We start from the raw sequence: 21,259 nt of genomic DNA, 5'->3' as shown, positions 1-21,259 counted from the left end.
CAATACTAATTATGATGATTAATTAATGAAGTTAGATTACAGTGTCATTAGAGTGTGAGAGAGTTGAAGCATGACAACCCATGGTGGGATTATGACATGAAGGACTCAAAACAAGAAAACAAACATTAAAGAAACAGATTTGGATAATCCAAATCCATTGGGGACTTACTTTCGAACTGCCACATGTAAAGGTGTGTCACCATCTACGTCCATTTTATTGGCATCGATGCCATTTTGTTGTAGGAGAAGTTCAATAGTGTCTGTGTGTCCATGAAGAGAGGCAAGGTGTAGAGGTGTGCAACCATGGTTGGTCACAGCCCTGACATCAGTGCCATTCTGTTGTAGGAGAAGTTGAATTGTGTCTGTGTGTCCATGAAAGGAGGCAAGATGTAGAGGTGTCCAACCATAATTATTTTGCTGATTGACCTAAAAAAGATAAACAATAAAGACATTAAAGATGGCGTCTAGTGGATGGGAGGGGGGGGGCAACGCAAAAATGAAAAATGTCAGAAAAAGAGAAAGAATCAGATTAATAAACAGGTGGAATGAAGGTGGAGTGGAGTAAATAAATGAGGTTTATATCGTATCTATACCTGCAGAGACATTATGTATGTGTATATATATATATATACACACACTTTCACACGAATATATATACATAAATACCTATATACACATGTGTTTTATATTTTCACTGATCACTTGTTTATGTATTTTTGTGTATATATGCGTTTATGTGTGTGTGTATATTTGTGTATGTATGTATAGGTCTCATTATCATCATCATCGTTTAACATCCGCTTTGCATGCTGGTATGGGTTGGACGGTCTGACTGAGGACTGGTGAGCTAGAGGTTGCACCAGGCTCAATCTGGTCTGGCAAAGTTTCTACAGCTGGACGCCCTTCCTAATGCCAACCACTCTGAGAGTGTAGTGGGTGCTTTTACATGCCACCAGCATGAGGGCCAGTCAGGCGGTTCTGGCAATGACCACGCTCACGCCCAAAAGATAGGGTGTTTTTTAAAGGGTGGGGGTACAAAAGGAAGTCTTGCAGCAACTTTTATTTAAAAAATATGAATCGTCAGTCATGAGGAAATAAAATTTGGAGCACTAAACTGTACGTATATATCATATACATATAACACACACACATATATATACATACCCTAAAATACATATCTATATACACAAATATATATGTATTCGCTAACCTTTAAAATGGTATTTCCTTTCCTACTTAACAGGACTTTGACTACATCTTTATATTTCTTCTCAACAGCCAGATGTAGAGGTGTGTTGCCCTTTGAGTCCTTCTTATTAACATTTGTTCCCCTGGAGACTAAGGAGGCCACAGCATCAATTTGATGGCTGAAAGGAAAAAAACATAAACATCACAGACATTCACTTAGTAATTACATTAAATACAAACTCGTGTTCAATTAAACGCATGAAAACCTATATATACATTACAGCCGCGTGTATATATATATATATATATATATATATATATACATATATATATATATATATATATATATATATATATATATATATATATATATATATATATATATATATATATATATATGCGTGTGTGCATGCATGTATAGACATACCTACACAATTGTGCTCCCCCGACGAATTTGTTTCCCTGTAACTTCTAGAAAAAAGGATATTTTTTAATGAAATTTCTTTCACTAAAACCGTTTCAGATGGTGAAGATTCCACTTATATCGGAATTGAATATGAAGAAATTTTTTTAAAACATTTTTAAGACATTTTTCTGAAAGTTTCTGTAAGGATTTGTGTGAATTTTGAGAAAGTCAACTTCTCAACGTTTGAAAATTTCTTTTCACAACAAATTCCAATATAATTGGAATCTTCATCATCTGAAGCATTTTTGTCAAAGAAATTTCATTAAAAAAATATCCACCTATCTAAAAGTTATAAGGAAACAAATTCGTTGGGGGGCCCACTTGTGTAGGTATGCCTGCCGGTGGTTTAACTGGTTGAAGTTAAACCACCAGCATGTATGTATGTATGGATATATATATGTATGTATGTATATATATATATATATATATATATATACATATATATATATAGAGAGAGAGAGAAATATAAGCAACAGAATATTTGAAAAACACTGAAATGCGTATAATCGCAATATACAGTAAACAAATGTGTACGTGTGTAGACACAAATTAATAGGTGAAGGTATAATGTATAAATCTTTTTATCCCAGCGAGTGTACAATACAAAACAATGTTTACGTTGTTAGTATCTACATATTTGGTATACATTGAAAAAATATAGTTTCAATTGACACCAGCTTCAGTTTTAGCTTGTACATACTTCACACAATGTATAGCTTCTTCTAATGTCTACCAAATACTACATATAGCAGAATATACATACATAGATAAATATTAGAGAGATCCTCACAGATTATACAACTAAATAATCTAGGAAAATCCTTTTGTGAAAGATGGAATGTCTGAAAATTATAGACAAACTAATTCAAGGAAGATTTCTCATCGTCATTGGTGGCAAAACTACATCTGCAAATGTAATGTTGTCATAGCAACTAACACAGACGTGGCAAGAGAAAGCTTGTTGTTAAGGGCAACGAGACGTATTTTTACCGCCAAAACAAACAGTGACCAACAAGGAAGTATGGCGGTCATAAAACACACATAAATGAATATATAAACACACATATAGGATATTTACCTTAAAATAATTTTTTGTAACTGAACACTTTCAAATTTCGGACACTAGTAGAATGTGTCACATAAAACATCATTTACTCTAGGCGTTTTTGAGAAAATTGCGTATTTTCGAAGTTATTTCGTGTTAAAGTTATCTTATTTGTGTAATTTCAACCAATCACTGACATCTATTGAGGTGAAAACAATTACTGCTGTGGTTTGTCAACAAGACGTTTTGGCGGTGTATATTTAGTTTGTAACTGTTATTTCTGACATATTACCCTTTGGCCGACAGATTAAAAAAATAATTGTCACTGTTATTTATGACATATTTCATCTCAGTTACGTTTTTCTGAATAAACGAGTGTATCTGAAGCATATTTACTTCATGGCACCACCACAATCGTTCGTACATTTCTACTGCTTTTAGTTTTTTTTTTCCTGTTTTTCAGCTACTATTTTCGGAAAGACATTTTTGCCCCCTCCACCTCCAATTCCTTCATTTTCACATTTTCCGTAACTCTAAACCTAAAATCCGAACCCTAACCCTGATACTAAAACCCTAACTCTAGCCCTAACCCTAAAACCTTAAAGCTAAAACCAGTACAAACGCACGAACGATGTCATAAATAATAGTGACAAACGAAATATACTCCGCCAGAAGTTGTTGTTGACAAACAATAGCAGTAATTTTATTCAGCTGTATACACGTCATTGATTGGTTGAAATTACCGAAATACGATAACTTTTAAAATATAAACTTTTCTCAACACCACTAAGAGTAAAAGATGTTTTATATGACACTTTCTACCAGTGTCCAAAGTTTGACAGTGTTTAGTTCCAAAAAATTAACTTCTCAATGTGCCGTTCAAAAGGAAAAGATCTGGTGTTTGTGTGTACAGGTGTGTGTGTGTGTGTGTGTGCAAAATTCTGTCTGCTTGTGTGTAGCTGTGTATGTGTGTGTGTGTGTGTGTGTGTGTGTGTGTGTGTGTGTGTGTGTGTGTGTGTGTGTGTGTGCTTGTGAGTCTGTGTTTGTGTGTACAGGTGTGTGTGTTCAAAACGAAAATAAAATCCAAGATTTTAACTTCCAAACGTCTCTGCATCCAAGGGTTTCCTGATTCATACTAACAAGAATTCAATTACTGGCCTGTAATAATATAAACGAAAAAAAAAATTAATAAAACGTAACTATGAATCTGATCATAAAAATCGCCCACAAACATAAAAAAAAATAAACCAAACCACATGGTTCCGGGTTCAGTCCCACTGCGTGGCACCTTGGGTAAGTGTCTTCTACTATAGCCTCAGGCCGACCAAAGCCTTGTGAGTGGATTTGGTAGATGGAAACTGAAAGAAGCCTGTCGTATATATGTATATGTGTGTGTGTGTGTTTGTGTGTCTGTCCCCCCCCAACATCAATTGACAACTGATGCTGGTGTGTTTACGTCCCTGTAACTTAGCGGTTCAGCATAAGAGACCGATAGAATAAGTACTAGGCTTACAAAGAATAAGCCCTGGGGTCGCTTTGCTCGACTAAAGGCGATGCTCCAGCATGGTCGCAGTCAAATGACTGAAACAAGTAAAAGAGTAAAAGACTAAAGAGCAGGAACAAAATTGTAGCACTCACCCCCCACCCCCCTACACACACACGGAACGCCAACCTCAAAAGAACTTCCTTGATCCAATCGCGCTCTCTCTGTCTCGCTTTTACGCCGACTTGAAAAGATACCCTTCCCCCCACCACATATATAAAAAAAACTTTTTAATTTTATAGAAAGCGACGATCTTCTTCAAATGTAGACAAAAGCACGTGCTCCAGTTTGACAGTAACGGTACTCATACCATAATTTTTGGGACCGGTCTGAACGGCAAAGAAGGAAACAACGGTGGAAAACTTTTAAAAAGTGGGTATCATAAGTAAAAAGTTATAAAAAAAAAAGGAGAAAACCGGTGGGTCGAACACGAACCCAGAAATATATCAATTTATAATTTCATAATTCGTTCTGATTTCATTATAATGTGCAATTTCATTCGATCAATTTCATCCAATTTCATTATATTTGATTTTTAACCAAGGTATAACCCCAGCCCCTAAACCCTTTTGTTTTGTTGTGTCCTTGTGCTGTCCCCTCTGTGTCATGGCCTGTGTGCCAAATAAAAGAAATAACTCATACTGTAATTTTGCCCCCAACATGTCAGGGTCTTTTGGAATTAAGAGAGGTATGTAAAAATGAGATATTTTGCTCACACACACACACACAACAAAATGGCAATTAAGAAATATTTTTTTCTCTTTTGGTAATTCGTATTTAGAAAGTTGATCCTCGGTTTGGCTGTTGTTTCTAGCTTGGCAGATTTCCAGTTGGGGTGGATTTAAATTTTAAAATTCTTTCTTTGGTAACTCGTATTAAAATTTTGAAACGTGTTTCTAACAAGTCAGGTTTTCTGTTCAGATGCTTTTTGCGTCTGCTATTTTATAATTCTAAGCATGCGTGAAACATTAGTAAATTTAACACTTTACTTTCACATCTTGTCATAGGGCAGAGGGGAGAGGTGTTCATTTATTTTCTATTTTTGAAATATTATTTTCCAGAATCATAATCTCTGTATTTTTTGCATATTTTGCCCAAAAAATTTTTTTGAAAAAGTGAAATTTTAAGAAATTGTGGAGTGGGGTTGGGTGGGGAAAGTGAAAGTTTGAAATGTAGCTTTCATGGTGGCAATTCTAGGATTGTAATAGAATCACACTGAGTCCTAATTCAATGATTACCTGTTGTGTTGTGGAAGAGGTAGACTCAGAAAGGGTTAAGTGGTGAGAAATGATCAGAGGATATGACAAAACACTGGCAATTTGGTGTGCTTGAGAAGAACCACCCAGCAAAGTAAAATCCATATCCATTTCTCAACTCCCTCTTTCTCCCACAATCCACCCATGAGCACCATTGCTGATTCCACTTCCCATCCATTCACACTCATGTGTCCAGCTTCCTGCCTGAAACACAATATGCCCTTGTTAAATCAGCTCCCCACATGTAGCTCCCACTCACCCTTTCAAATCTTGTGAACTAATCCACCAAGCCACCCTCCCTAATCCCCAGTGTACCCTACTTTATACACCACCCAGTAACTTGGATATATGGCCCCTGCACCCTCTCTGTCACATCCTCACTATCTTTCCCTCCTCTGTCTTCTCCATCTGAAGGAGCCATGTCCCTCCTCTAATGCAAGACACCTTTCTCTCCCGCAACACTAGCTCCCCCACCACCACCTCCTCTATCAGTCGAGAGGTCTTTGTCTTGCAAATTAATTGATTGGTGACTTCACTGGTTCTGATGGCATGTAAAAGGCATCCAGTACACTCTGTTAAGTGGTTGGTGTTAGGAAGGTCGTCCAGCCATAGAAACCAAACCTAAGCAGACAGTAGTGTTTGGTGTGGTCTTCTGACTTGCCTGTTCCTATCAAACCCTCCTACCCATGCCAGCATGGAAAAGGAACGCTCGACAATGATGATGATGATGTGTGTGTAACATTCCGGAACGATTTGTGACTGCAGAAGCTATAAAAACTAACAAGAACTTCAAAATGTTTTATTGTCCAGAGATGACCTTATGAAGCACAATTCAAAATACATCTCAAAATGTGTTGAGTAAGTTGCAGATGGAGGTGAGAAATAATTTTTGTAAGAAATTTACAGATTATTTACTGTCAAAACAAGCTGTAGAATCTTTCTTGTTTTAGATCTCAAATAACATTTTCTTTGGAGAAAAAATGATCGATCGCTCCATAATCAATATGAAGAGAAGACACTGAATCACACTGGGTCAATCTTAAGAATTGTTGGATCTCAAAGAATATCTCCAAAGCAAAAATAACCTGTTTTGACAACAAATAACGAAAAAGATTTTTGTGATTCAATAAAGAGGATGATGGAGAAAATGAGAAAAAGATGTTATTTGGTTATTACTATCATGTTGTCATCATGTAACACTGCCACTATTATGGCATCTTTGGATATTCAATTTGTCTGGAAGTGCAAGACATTTCGAAACAAAAGCAGATCTGAAGATTTTGGTTAATTCAAGCCTTACTTTTTAACAGCATAATGCAATGCTGTCTGCCTGTCATCGTCAGTGATGTTGAGATCAGCTCCTGAGTCTGCCAATAAGGTTATTAACCTTTTGTTGCCTCGTTCACAAGCAGCCATAAGGAATGTAACGCCGGCTGAAGATGTTTGGTTAACCTGAAGAGAAGAAAGAGAAAACATGTGAAATATATTAAAGGAGAGAGAGAGAGAGAGGAGGAGGAGGAAAGAAGAGAGAGAAAGGAGAGAAGAGAGAGTAAAGAAGATGCAGTAGTGAAAGAAAGGGATATGAAAGAGAAAGAAAGAAAGATGTAGACATACATACACATGCATGTACACACATACACACACACCAGTACGCAGCATGAAATAAAATGCCTTGCTGAAGAATATAACACACAGCCCAGGCTGGGAGTCAAACTCACTATCTCCTGATTGTGAGCCTGATGCCCTAACCATTGAGCCATTCACCTTCATATGCATATGCACACATACAAACACACACGCATGTGTGTGTATGTATGTATGTATAGTTTCAGTCATTCAAGTCCTACCACTGGTCTAAGTGCAGCAAAGCTACAACTTCAAATTCTCACAAACATTTAACTTAGACATTGTTACCTAATTAAATTACTATATCCATACTTTGTTATATATATACTGATATGTATGCATGTATATATGTATAGGTTATGTCTCCAATCTGGTATGCTCATTTTGTCCAGAATACCAAACTACTGGAAGCTGTCCACAGATGTACAACCATACAATTAGCCTCTTTAAATCACTTATCATTTTTTAAATGTATTGCTTTTCCATGCATTGACACACAGAAATTTTTCATTTCTAGCAACTCACTTGATAGAATCCCACAAGATTATCCCTCATCTTTCAATAACAGCTTTGACTACTTCTAGAATTTAATATCTTTACCACTCTCAGATATGCTTATAAAATTTTTTAAAAACCCATTCCAGTTTCCATGATATCAGAAACAATATTTTATGCTCAGAATTGTCAAGGCATGGAATAAACTATCTACACTGGTTGTTAGCACTCAGAACACTGTAACCTTCAAAAACACAACACTTTCTTCTGTAATTCAGAAACACTGGTTCCTATGCACCCTTTCCTTTTTATGGTTCTTTTACTGCTCCCTTTTCTTTCTTTATATGTTTTATCCCGAGTACTATGACATGCACTTTAGACGACCATTGGTGTCTTTCTTTTCATGACTTGTGCTCTCTGTCTTTTCATAGAAGTGGACAGAGCAATATCGAGAGAAATCAGTACAAATATACCGTTTCATGGTAGATGGAAGAGTCTTTCTTATGAAACATAAGATGTCTGTCTTAGTTACAACCTCACTTTTGTCTGACTGAAGGGAAAAAAAATCAGTTGAGAAAATCTTCCAGTTTATTACTGGTATCTGTGATATCAATTATGAATTGAAGAGAACACTGACAAGATTTCAAACGTGGTATCTGATAGGAGACACACAGGTAAATAACAGAAACCATCTAAACAAAGTAACCGTAGGGATTAGACCATAAGATGGTGTATAAAGTAATGGAACAGGTGAAGAGCTATAAAGGGTCAAAACCTCAGAAATAATTGTGGAGATTCTAAATATGTCTGACAGGATTTTAGTTTTATATTCCCTGGTAAAACTCATGAAATTCTACACTGTGTTATCACTGATGTCTGGCGTAGTAGCACTTCCGTTTAATGCTATAATGATGAAGGAGCTTTAAGGGATGGCAAGAGAACAGGATGTTTGAAATGAAGCATGGATCTTCAGATGTCATATGTCTGGTGAAACAGCAACATGAGATCATCTTGAAAAAGAATAAAAGCAAATCTACAAGAAAGGTTTGAGAGAAATATCCCACATTCTATTGGCTGTAGAGCACAGGTAAATCAGGGTGAAAAAGGTTCAGAAAGACTGTTCAGTTCATACATAAGCTCAAGGAAAAGACTGAAAATCTATTTATGCTAATCACTGAATGTATTACAAAGTAATTATTTGTGATTAGATATCTGTGACAACTTTGGAATGACACCAACCACAGCTAAATATGTGCAACAATGGAAAAATAGACACAAAAGAAAAGAAAGAATGGAGAAAATAAGAAATATTATGAAAATAGTGATCAGAATTTTGAGCCTAAGTGAGGCAGCAGTATCAGGGATTACTTTAGTTTGTAGCCATACAATATGTAAGAAGGTGTGAGTGGTTCATACACAACTGTATTACAGCTGTACAAACAACACTATCGACTTTACCTTGAGGAAAACACCTATCTTCACTAACTGGCAGACATTCATCCACCATTGAAATACATGTATGATGGTCATTAATAAAATAAAGGATGTTTTTTCTGCATTTCACCACTTGTCAGCTGTCTTCCCTCCCGAATTAAAAGAAGCCACATTTTCTGCTCTCTTACCAAGAGTATCCCTATAGATCTTAAAAAATCATTCCACCCACCACTCCCTAACCATGATGGTTCTATACCAGTGCTTCTTAAACTTTTTAATTGTGGCCCCTTTTTATTTACTAAGAGTTTTTCAATGCCCCTTTTCTTGCTATGATTCAATAGCCCTCATTTTTAATGTTCTCAAAGGTCAGATTAATTTACCTCTGGGTCCTAGTCTTGACATGGGTGACTACTTGCCACAGCACCACCCCACAATAAGTGAACAGTTGATGCATCACCCCTTCACTTTAGTTTCCGATCCAAACTCAACTACACATTGAGCTTCATACATTTGTACCACCATGGCCTTCTTGTCTCCTTGGTCCTTATAAAATTTTCCACAATCCCTACCCAAGGGTAGTACTACTATGTTAGAGAAGCCCTGTTTTATAATTCTTGCTGATAGTGTCCTGTCTGCTGACTACCAGCCAGTCATTCTAACTTCCAGAATTTCAATTATGAAGTAAAATGTCATAAACAGCCATTATCTTTGTCCCTTTGGGTATCTTTCTCTATTCAATGAGCACCAGTACAGTTCTATAAAGCTGGTTCAAGCAGGGGTCTGATTCCTACGTCTACATCCATGTCTTTTGAATAAAAAGGAAAGTAAGATAGTTTTTAAAAACTTATAAAATGAGGTAAAGAGCAATTTAAAGAAGACTGTGTTTCTCAAATCTCCCATGAAATGACAGAAATATTAAAAACTTCAGCTTATCTCAAGTATTATTTATAGCTGAATGTTCTTCTTGACACTAATAAACCTAACACCAGTCATTGTGTTGTGTCTCTTGGTTTGCTACATTGCTCTGCCTATCACATTCTCATTGGTCACACACACACACTCACGCACACACACACATGCATGTGTGTGTGTGTGTGTTTACATTTGCTGTCTCTGACAATTTCTTAGCTATGGGTGATTAGATTGTTATCATTTCTCCTGTTGATGAATAGACCATTGGAATAAGAGATCCCTAATTCGAGCAACAAGTAAGGATTAAGGACATGAATGGGATCCAGAAGTAAAAAAAATGCATCAAATATATATTCATCTAACCCATGCTAGCATGGAAAATAGACGTAAAAATGGTTGCCATACATGCATACACATACATATGTACTTCTATGTATATGCATATGTATACATGTGTGTGTGCGAAAGTGTGGAGCTTAGTGGTTAGGGTATTGTGGCTAGATTGTGGGTTCAATTCCCATACTGAGCAGTAAATTGTATTCTTGAGCAAAATACCTCATTTCACTTTGCCACAGTCCACTCAGCTGTAAATGGATCACCCTGCAACAGACTAGTCTTATGATAAGGGGGAACAGACATTGGGGTAGCTAGTGGGGTAGCATTGTTTGAAAGTCAGTTGATATTTTATTTGATTTTATTTTGATTTTTAGTAGCATGACACACTTTAGAATTTTTAGCCAATTGTATATACCTTCTTGATAGGCTGTTCTATACATCTGTGTTTTTATTCGTGTATATATTTTTTACCTTCTGTGTATTTTATATATGCATATTTTTTAATGTTTTTTTTTATATATGTATACTTTATATGTTTAAGAGCGATGGTAATATTTAAATATGATCAAATGTTTGGAAATATGCTGTTATATATAAAGTCATTGATGTGAATTTGATGTTTTTTCTATGATCAATGTTTATATATATATATATATATATATATATATATATATATATATACATACATATATATGCTCAGGAAAAACCACTACAGATTTTCTTCCAGAGTTTTCTTGTGAATGGCAAGCTGCCAAACAAACTGAAGGAGGGAATGATATGCTCAATCCATGAAGGAGGAAGCAGAGCAGATGCCATAACTTATAGGCCTAGGTCTCTGACTTCACACATCAGCAAAGTTATTCCTGGAAGAAAGTGACTTGCTGAGTGATAGCATGGTTTTCGACCAGGTAGGAGCTGCCTATAGACAGAGCTCCTATAGCACTATGACTGGGGGTTGAAACAGTTACTCAACAATTCAAAAGTGGACGTGATATACCTTGACTTTGCAAAAGCTTTCGATAAAGTTAATCATGATATGATATGCCACAAACTACGCAATTTTGGCATAGCTGGAAAACTTGGAGAATGATTACATGACTTTCTGAAAGACAGAAGTCAGGCAGTGGTAGCCAGTGGTGCCACCTCAACAGAACTACAAATAGTGAGTGGTGTTCCACAGGGTACTGTCTTAGGCCCACCGATTTTCATTGTGGCCCTCTCAGATATGCTCTCCACTGCCCTGATACCCTCGCTAGCTACGGAGACGACACGAAAGTTTTTCAGAAAATGCAGAACCCTAGCGATGTTGCATGCCTGCAGCAGTAGCTGGATGCAATTTACAGATGGGCTGAGGACAATAATATGTAGTTTAATGCTGGAAAATTTCAAGCCCTGCACTACCAGCACCCAAAATTGAACGGAAAACATACAGGGTATACTGGCCCAGTGGGGGATTACAATCTTGTGTGTGATCTGGGTATCGAAATGAGTGATGATACCACTTTCCAAGTGCACTTTAACAAGATGACGACAAAGTGCAGACGGCTGGCTGGCTGGATCCTGAGAACCTTCAGAACTGGAGACAAAGAAACCATGATGGTCCACTGGAAGACATTCATCCTCAGCTGCCTGGACTACTGCTCCTAACAATGGTCCCCCCACAGTGTAAAATTAACAGTGGACCTTGAAGCAATCCAGTGACGCTACAAAAAGAAGATCATCTCATTGCAACAGCTCAGCTACTGGGGACGGCTGAAACAGGTAAGACTCTACTCCCTAGTGTGAAGGTGGGGAAGATATGCAGTAATATATATCTGGAAGATCCTGGAAGGGATTGTACCAAATTTTGGTTTTGAAAGCTACACTAATGCCAGAATGGGTCACCACTGCATAGTGCCAAAGATCCCAACACTGCCGTCACATTTCAGGACCAGTTACTGCAACAGCCTGGGTTTCAAATGCCCACAGCTTTTTGATATTCTCCCAAAGAGCATGAGGGACCTACACAAAGTGGATGTAAGTGTTTTCAAAAGAAAACTGGACCTCTTCCTGTTGAGAATCCTGGATGAACCTATCTTGTGACAGGAGGCGCAAATGAGGGCAATGACATCAAACTCCCTTATTCACCAAATGCCACATATCAGAGGAGGTTCTCAATAATGACAGTGTGCCCCAGCATGGCTGCAGCTTTGAGTAGTAAAAGATAAAATATTATATATATATATATATATATATATATATATATATATGACAAAATTTAAGACAAGTAAATTTTTTCTTTACCTTGAATCAGAAGTTTTCAGTTGGATAAGTTTGTGTTTTAAGGTTTTCAGCTGAGTAAGCTTGTTTCGAGGTTTTCAGTTGGAGACGTCGAGCTTCAAATTCTCTCGCTGCTATGAATAAATCGATTTCAGTTTCCTAGTTATATATTTGTAATAAGCAGGAAGTAAGTCGTCTCAGCCAATAAGGCTATTCATTTCTTCTTTTGTTCACTCAATATCACGCCACTCCTTAACTGACCTGAATTTCTTTAACCTTGAATGTTGTTTACAATTTATCCTCTCAAAGTATAATTCAATTGCATTTAGTATGACCTCAGCTTTTCATAATTGTTTGAAAAACTATGTGCATGTATGAAATTCAAAACGATGGTTTTTTACTTCACTCATTACTCTTCTACTTGTTTCAGTCATTTGACTGTGGCCATGCTGGAGCACCACCTTTAGTCGAGCAAATCGACCTCAGGACTTACTCTTTGTAAGCCTAGTACTTATTCTATCATTCTCTTTTGCTGAACTGCTAAGTTACGGGAACGTAAACACACCAGCATCGGTTGTCAAGAGACATTGGGGGGGGGGACAAACACAGACACACAAACATACATATATATACATATATATATATATATATATATATATATATATATATATATATATATATATATATATATATATATATATATATATATATATACGGATTCAGCGGAGCAAAAACAGGCGGGCTAGACCAGTGAAAATTGTACATACCTCGATTATCTGCAGACTATAGTTTCAAAATAGTTTCCTGGTATTAAATTGATATTAATTAATATCGAATGTTTACCATATTATGTTAATTAACCATATTCACATTTCTCAAAGTTGGTAAATTCAAAGCAGAAATTATTTTCTGCAGAGATATTTTCCGGATTCAGCCCGCCAAAACTAAGACATTTGAATTTTAATCTTTGTAATGGATAGAATCACGTGCACGTTTTCACTGGTTGAAGACAACTAGCACGAGATTCTGTTCGATTGTAAAAATATCGGCAATCTGTACTGAAGATAAATAGATACTTTTATTTTGGAAGTATTGATTTTGAAACGATAGTCTGCAGATAATCGAGGTATGTACAATTTTCACTGGTCTAGCCCGCCTGTTATTGCTCCGCTGAATCTGTATTTGAGAATTTTTTAAGTGAGCTTCTGGCATATTGACAGACCGGTCACTGGTCAATCTTATATACACAAGTACTATAATCTTTTTAGGATCTCCCAAAAAATTTTTTCATGAACCTTCTGATTCTTTTAATGTGCTAGTTTCCTGGTATTAAATTGATATTAATTAATATCGAATTTTTACTATATTATGTTATTTATATATATATATATATATATATATATATACATATAAATGAAAACAGATTCTTTCAGTTTCCGTCTACCAAATCCACTTACAAGGCTTTGGTCAGCCTGAGGCTATAGTAGAAGACACTTGCCCTAGGTGCCATGCAGTGGGACTGAACCCGGAATCATGTGGTTCGTAAGCAAGCTACTTACCACACAGCCACTCCTACGCCAAAAGTTCCCATTAGGGAACTTTTATACGTTGACGATTGCGATGTGGTCAGCCATTCTGAAACAGGTCTGCAATCTCTTTTGACTTGGCTTGACCATCAACTTGCAAAAAACAGTTGTAATGCATCAACTTGTGTGTAGTTTTGTTTGTAACCCCACTAAAGTTTTTGTTAAGGATAAGTTGCTTAAGGTTGTCGATTCGTTCATCTACCTTGGAAGCTCTATTCCAAAATTAGGGAAATCTTCATACAGAAATACAGCTGTGAATTCAAAGGGCAGCAAAAGCATTTGGTGGCTTGGAGTCCCGCATTTGGTGCCAGCGACATATAAATAAGAATACAAAGCTGGCTCTTTACAAATCATTTGTCTTACAGTCCCTGTTGTATTCCTGTGAAACTTGGATTTGTTATGAAAAGCATTTAAAATTGTTAGAACAATTTCACCAAAGATGTCTTCATCACATTTTAAAAATTAAATGGTGTTCTTTTACTCCAAACACAGATAACCTTACATCTGCAGGCATCACCTCAATTAAAGCTATGATTTTGAGGAACGAAATGTGATGGTGTTGCCATATTGCTCAAATGGCAGATGAACCCATGCCGAAACATCTGTTTTATGGTGAGCTTGCAGCGGGAAACGCTATCGGAGTAAACCTAGAAAAAGCTGATAACTTGAGTATTGAGGCAATGGTGCACAAGCACCATGTTACGTTGGACTGGACACCTTATTAGAATGAAGGATAGCAGGATCCCTAAGCAGATGCTATATTGGGAACATGTCAATGGAAAGAGAAGCCCAGCATAAACTAAGGCTGTGATTTAAGGACTGTGTGAAGTCCTCATTAAAGGCCTGTGATATGCAGGAGACTGAATGGGAGAACAATGCTTGTCATCACCACAGAAAGTGGAAGCCGGTTAAAGAGGGGGCCGACACTTTTGAGAGAGCATGTAGTCTGCATGAAGAACTTAAACGTGCTGCTTGAAAGCGCACTGCTGGTGTAGTGAATGGGGAAAGTTTGGTTTGCAATGTTTGCAATCGTATATGTTTGTCAAGAGCAGGGTTTGTTAGGCACCAACAGAGCTGCTGCAAATGCAAAATACAAGTTAGTCCTAGAATGCACAATGGTATTCCTCAATTACAAGTGGACGGCCATGCATGTATGTACGTATGTATTTATGTATGTCCATATATATTTGTGTGTATATATATATATATGAGAGAGAGAGGGAGTGAGGGAGAGAATTAATGCACAAGTTTTGGGTTTGGGGTAATGACTTTCCTCGTTCTATGACCATAATTGAACATTTCTTTCGGCCAAATTCCATGCCTATATCAGCTGAAAAGGTTGCAAGTAATTCCAGTTGTCTTTTGGCATTGCTAACACTTTTAGAATAAATCTTCAGGTCGTCTACAAATAATATTGTTTGTATGTATATACGTTTCTAAGTTTGTATTTATGTATGTGCATTTGTGTATATATATATATATATACATAGAGAGAGGGAGAGAGAGAGAGAGAGAACGATGGGGAGAAGGAGGGAGAGAGAAGTGGATAATGATAATGCGTGTGTTGGGGGTGTATACAGGGTGTTCCAAAATTAAGGCATCCAAAGTTTTGGGCTTTAATGACTATCAATAGATAGTGTGTCTTGTGTTTGCTTCAGACTAAATAAATTCAGATTTATAGATAAGAGAATGGCTATAGACCGAAATACAATCATAATACTCTACGAGGAGACAGGAAAGGAATCTTCTTAGCATTCATGAGATTGTTGAAGGCATGCTGCCCTGACTGGTGTTCGCTGATGAAAAGAAATTTGACATTGAACAGACAGTAAACCAGCAAAATAGCCAGCCTTGGAGTGTATCTGGATCCATCGGGGTTCGATCGGTAATTTGATGTCAAAATCCACTTAGATATCCCCCTCGTTATTTTGAGACATATTGTATTTAAGTATGTTTTGGGATTGTTGCGTTGTTTTTATGTTTGTGTGTATATATGTACGAATACACACACACACACACAAATAAACATATGCATGTGCATGCAGTATGTGCATGTAACAATCATAGACGAATGCACATATATTTGCATATAAAGTATTTATGCATAAAGCATGCTAATTAATTAGTGAAAGAAAGTAAGGCAGTGCCCATAGCCTAAACAATGCCTGAAAACCTGAGAAAGAGAATTAGATGAGACAAACAGGAACAGTATATTATTGCTACTTAATATTTTCAACCACTGGTGGGATAGTGTGTAAAGTTAATCCAAAGAGTATGTCATGGGTGGAGTGTCTTTGATTCTAGGTTTGAAGGATCTGGGCTGAATTGTGACAACTACTCCAAAACCGACCTTTCCGTGCAAAAAGGACCACCACTATCACCATGACCGCAACCACCATCACTTCTGCAACCTACACCACCACCACCACCACCACTACCGCCACCTGCATCCTCAACACTACCACAAACACAACCAACCTACACAATTCTGCTCAGACCAACTCTGTGATTTATTCAAATGCCTTGCTTTGGACCCTTAATGGGATCAGTGCAGTTCCCAGGAGAGGTAACTATATTTAGTAGTTTATCTATTGACCCTGAAAGAATTTGACTTCAGCTGGATTTGATCTCAGAACAGAGAGAACCGCAACAATTACTGCAAAGCTGTCAATTGGCGCTCGTGGTGATCCGATAGAAAAAGCAGCTAAACCTCACTCAGTTCACGCCTTACTGTTATGAGAAAGAAAGGTTATTGTAGATAATGTAATTACAACATTACTCATACTCAAAAGACAGGATGGTCATGGCTGGAACGTTTCTAAGCAAATGATTTCTGGATTAGAGAATGATCTGGGAGCTGGACAACAAAATCTAAAATTAGAACTCACTAGAATCAAATGTTCACTAGAGACAGCACAAGAGGTAGACGTGGCCGCATTTCATGCAACACACATCAAACCAGTGCTGTATGGTGTCAGCATGATGCAGTCATGTGTATCCGGGACAATCTATGTGTGGCTGCAATTCAGCCATTTGATCAGATAACTGGAAGAGAGGATAACAACAATAACAACGCCAACAATATCAAGTAGACACACACAAAACACCACCACCACCGTCACCATCAAGATAATCATCGTTAATTTTAGACAGGATCACTTTTCTTAAATTAACGAGAAGAGAATAATGGACACACCTGGGGTAAATTCATTATGTCAACTGATACCGCTACACCTGAGATGTCAGTCACGTTGTCACTGTGAAATCATTCAACATAAATATTACTTTACACTCTCTGCTATCTTATTTTCTTATACAACAATCAATTTCTAACCTGTTTCTTTACTTTGAGTTCGTTTCAAATATTTTAAGAAATTTTATCCTGATTTGAAATGTCAGACAAAACACTGAATCGGAAAACTAATACGTTTAAGATTGGTGGTGCATATGTCTCTGCGTATATACGTGTATGTATGTGTGTTTGCATGTATGTATGAATCTGTATGTATGTGTGTATGTATTTATATATGGATGCATATATGTATGGATGTATATGTGTATGTATATATGTATGTCTATGTTTGTAGGTATATATGTAATTATGTATGTATGTATGTGTGTATGCATGGATGTATGTATTTGTATGTATGTCAGGTCAGTTATGAGGCCCTCATAATTGCTACTGGTAACATGGAATCCAGTACAGCCTGTGGCATGGTTGCGTTGTCAGTAGCTAAACTGGTACCCCCACCTGGGTATCCAGATGAGGAGGGTTGCTAGAAACCCAGCAGGATTAAAAACAAGACCTGTTGAAAGGTCAGATGGACCTAGTGCAGGCTCAACGGCTATCTAGCAACAGCATGGGTATGCAGAAATTCCGGGATGGTGTCTGGCATGCTGAAAGACCTTTGGGAGTTAGGTACCCCTCAGCTTCTGTTGAAACATGTCTCTAAGAGAAGGTCATTCTGATATAAAACCAGATATGCAGGGAATGGCATTGGACATGTTGAGGATCTTTGGTTTGTGCTAGAGATCATGGCACACTCCCACATCCCTGAGCCTGTGACTTATATTGGCACCAGACATCTTGCTCCGGCATGTCTCTGAAAAATGGGAATAGAGTGGAGAGGGTCTATGAGATGTTGTGCAAGCCTTATTGGACCTAAAACTCTGTACAGGCATTGCTGACCTCTACTCGATATGTGGTCCCTTTTCCCGTTTTTACCCCTATATATATATTTATTTTATTTTCAGTATATATGTATCTTTATTCTTAGTATATATTTATATATATTTATTTATCTTTAGTATATTTTCATTTTATTTCTATTCGGAAGTCCTGCGATGATGGGAAGGTGGTGAAGCATTCAGACCTGAAGAGAAGGATAATGGTGTGGATATCTGGATATCTCTCGACTGGAATGTTCTGAGAATCCAGGAACAAATTTTGCTGGCCATGCTGACTTTGCTGTGTACATGAACGGCCCACCTTGTATCTATCTATCTATCTATCTATCTATCTATCTATCTATATATATATAAATATATATATATATATATATATTCATAAATATACTGAAAATTTAGAAATAGCAGTCAAAGAACTACTGATTCCAAACTACAAATTTTTCTCTAAAGCGGATGGCGATATTTATGGCACACATAGAACAAAAAACCGGAGGGAAAAGCGTAAACAAACCAAGCCTTTAGTTAATTGGATACGAATCGTTTCATGGTTAAGTGAATGGAAATTTCACTATTCCAATCTTCAGCCCAAATATTCTGATAAGTTTGAAAGTGTCTCTAAAAAAATTCACGGTAATTTTTGGCCATGCGACACCAAAAATCAACGATAAGAAAGGCACTTACGAATTCATCGGCTAGTGAGTTCAGGCATCTCACCTCAAAGAAATTCTATTCCATGTGCGTCACAAATAGTCCCGTATGAAAAAAAGTCCCGTGTGTAGGGATTATGGTTTAACCATCTAACTTAGAGATATCAAATATAAAATATACAAGAATAAGGGCAGAGAATCGTCAATTAATAATAGAATTAATAATTAACAATTTTGCCAAGTAGTTCAGTATGAAAAAAACCTTTATCGGTAAAACTATTTATCATCATAAATATACAGGGATTAGCAATTGAGTTGCTTCTCCAACATACTGAAAATTTAGAAATAGCAGTCAAAGAACTACTGATTCCAAACTACAAATTTTTCTCTAAAGCGGATGGCGATATTTATGGCACACATAGAACAAAAAAACCGGAGAGAAAAGCGTAAACAAACCAAGCCTTTAGTTAATTGGATACGAATCGTTTCATGGTTAAGTGAATGGAAATTTCACTATTCCAATCTTCAGCCCAAATATTCTGATAAATTTGAAAGTGTCTCTAAAAAAATTCACGGTAATTTTTGGCCATGCGACACCAAAAATCAACGATAAGAAAGGCACTTACGAATTCATCGGCTAGTGAGTTCAGGCATCTCACCTCAAAGAAAATCTATTCCATGTGCGTCACAAATAGTCCCGTATGAAAAAAAGTCCCGTGTGTAGGGATTACGGTTTAACCATCTAACTTAGAGATATCAAATATAAAATATACAAGAATAAGGGCAGAGAATCGTCAATTAATAATAGAATTAATAATTAACAATTTTGCCAAGTAGTTCAGTATGAAAAAAACCATAAATATCGCCATCCGCTTTAGAGAAAAATTTGTAGTTTAGAATCAGTAGTTCTTTGACTGCTATTACTAAATTTTCAGTATGTTGGAGAAGCAACTCAATTGCTAATCCCTGTATATTTATGATGATAAATAGTTTTACCGATAAAGGTTTTTTTCATACTGAACTACTTGGCAAAATTGTTAATTATTAATTTTATTATTAATTGACGATTCTCTGCCCTTATTCTTGTATATATTCATATATATATATATATATATATATATATATATATATATATATATATATATATATATATATATATATATATATAAATATAGATATACATATATAGATACATATACGTATATATTCATATATATATTCATATATACACATACACACACATATATATATATATATATATACATATATATATTCATATATATATACACACATGTATATACATATATATATTCATGTATACACACATACACATATATATACATACATATATATATATATTATACGCACTCATACACTTGTATGCCCTTATATGTCTGTCTCTGCCTTTGTTACAATCATTGTCCTACATTTTTTAGTTGTTGCGCTGTTATTTCTCTCTAGGTTTTATTGCCCTGCCCACCTCTCTCTCTCTCTCTCACCCTCTCTCTTTCTCTCTCTCTCTCTTTATCTCTCTCTCTCTCTCTTAGTCTCTCTCTCTCTCAGTCTCTCCCTCTCTCTCTCACCCTCTCCCTCTCATTTTCAAAGTTAAGTCATGTTGTTGCTTTACATAAAAAAGTTAAATATTTTGAACAGAAACAATTTAGATTTCTATTCAACGATGAATATGGCTCGAATTCGTGATAAATGTTCAACCACGCCCGAGCTGGGGCCTGTCAGATCGTAAAACATATATACTCATACACCCCACATCACATATATGCATATACATATATATATATATATATATATATATATATATATATATATATATATATATATATATACATATATTGCCTGTATGTATATATATATATATATATATACACACACATATATACTTACATGCATAGATATCATCATCATCATCGTTTAACGTCCGCTTTCCATGCTAGCATGGGTTGGACGATCTGACTGAGGACTGGTGAACCAGATGGCTACACCCGGCTCCAATCTGATCTGGCAGAGTTTCTACAGCTGGAGGCCGTTCCTAACGCCCACCACTCCGAGAGTGTAGTGGATGCATTTATGTGCCAGCGGCACAAAGGCCAGTCAGGCAGTACTGGCAACGGCCACGCTCGAAATGGTGTATTTTACGTGCCACCTGCAAAGGAGCCGGTCAAGCAGCACATACATAGATACATAGATACATATCTATATATATATGTAAGGGACGACCGTGCGAACTCAAAAAGGAGAAATGGTGACGAATGGAAAAACA

General features: G+C 36.6%; 1 protein-coding gene across 3 annotated transcripts in view; it reads right to left on the bottom strand.

The window, feature by feature from the left end:
* Positions 1 to 12,751, bottom strand: part of LOC149130325 (uncharacterized) — a 179,790-nt gene extending 167,039 nt beyond the window's left edge. For 2 of the 3 annotated variants that reach the window (XM_089345190.1, XM_089345191.1), the window contains exons 1-4: positions 12,585 to 12,751; positions 6,799 to 6,950; positions 1,211 to 1,367; positions 170 to 426 (exon numbers count right to left, since the gene is read on the bottom strand). In XM_089345190.1, the coding sequence (XP_089201316.1) occupies positions 170 to 426; positions 1,211 to 1,367; positions 6,799 to 6,914 (530 nt within the window). In that variant the 5' untranslated portion in view covers positions 6,915 to 6,950; positions 12,585 to 12,751. The remainder of the gene's footprint in view (positions 1 to 169; positions 427 to 1,210; positions 1,368 to 6,798; positions 6,951 to 12,584) is intronic. The other variant, XM_089345189.1, reaches the window with a different exon arrangement.
* Between the last annotated feature and the right edge of the window lie 8,508 nt (positions 12,752 to 21,259).

Source organism: Octopus bimaculoides, chromosome 29 (assembly GCF_046866305.1).
Source record: "Octopus bimaculoides isolate indiv1 chromosome 29, ASM4686630v1, whole genome shotgun sequence".
Lineage (NCBI taxonomy): Eukaryota > Metazoa > Mollusca > Cephalopoda > Octopoda > Octopodidae > Octopus > Octopus bimaculoides.
This window is presented reverse-complemented; position numbering and strand designations above follow the sequence as displayed.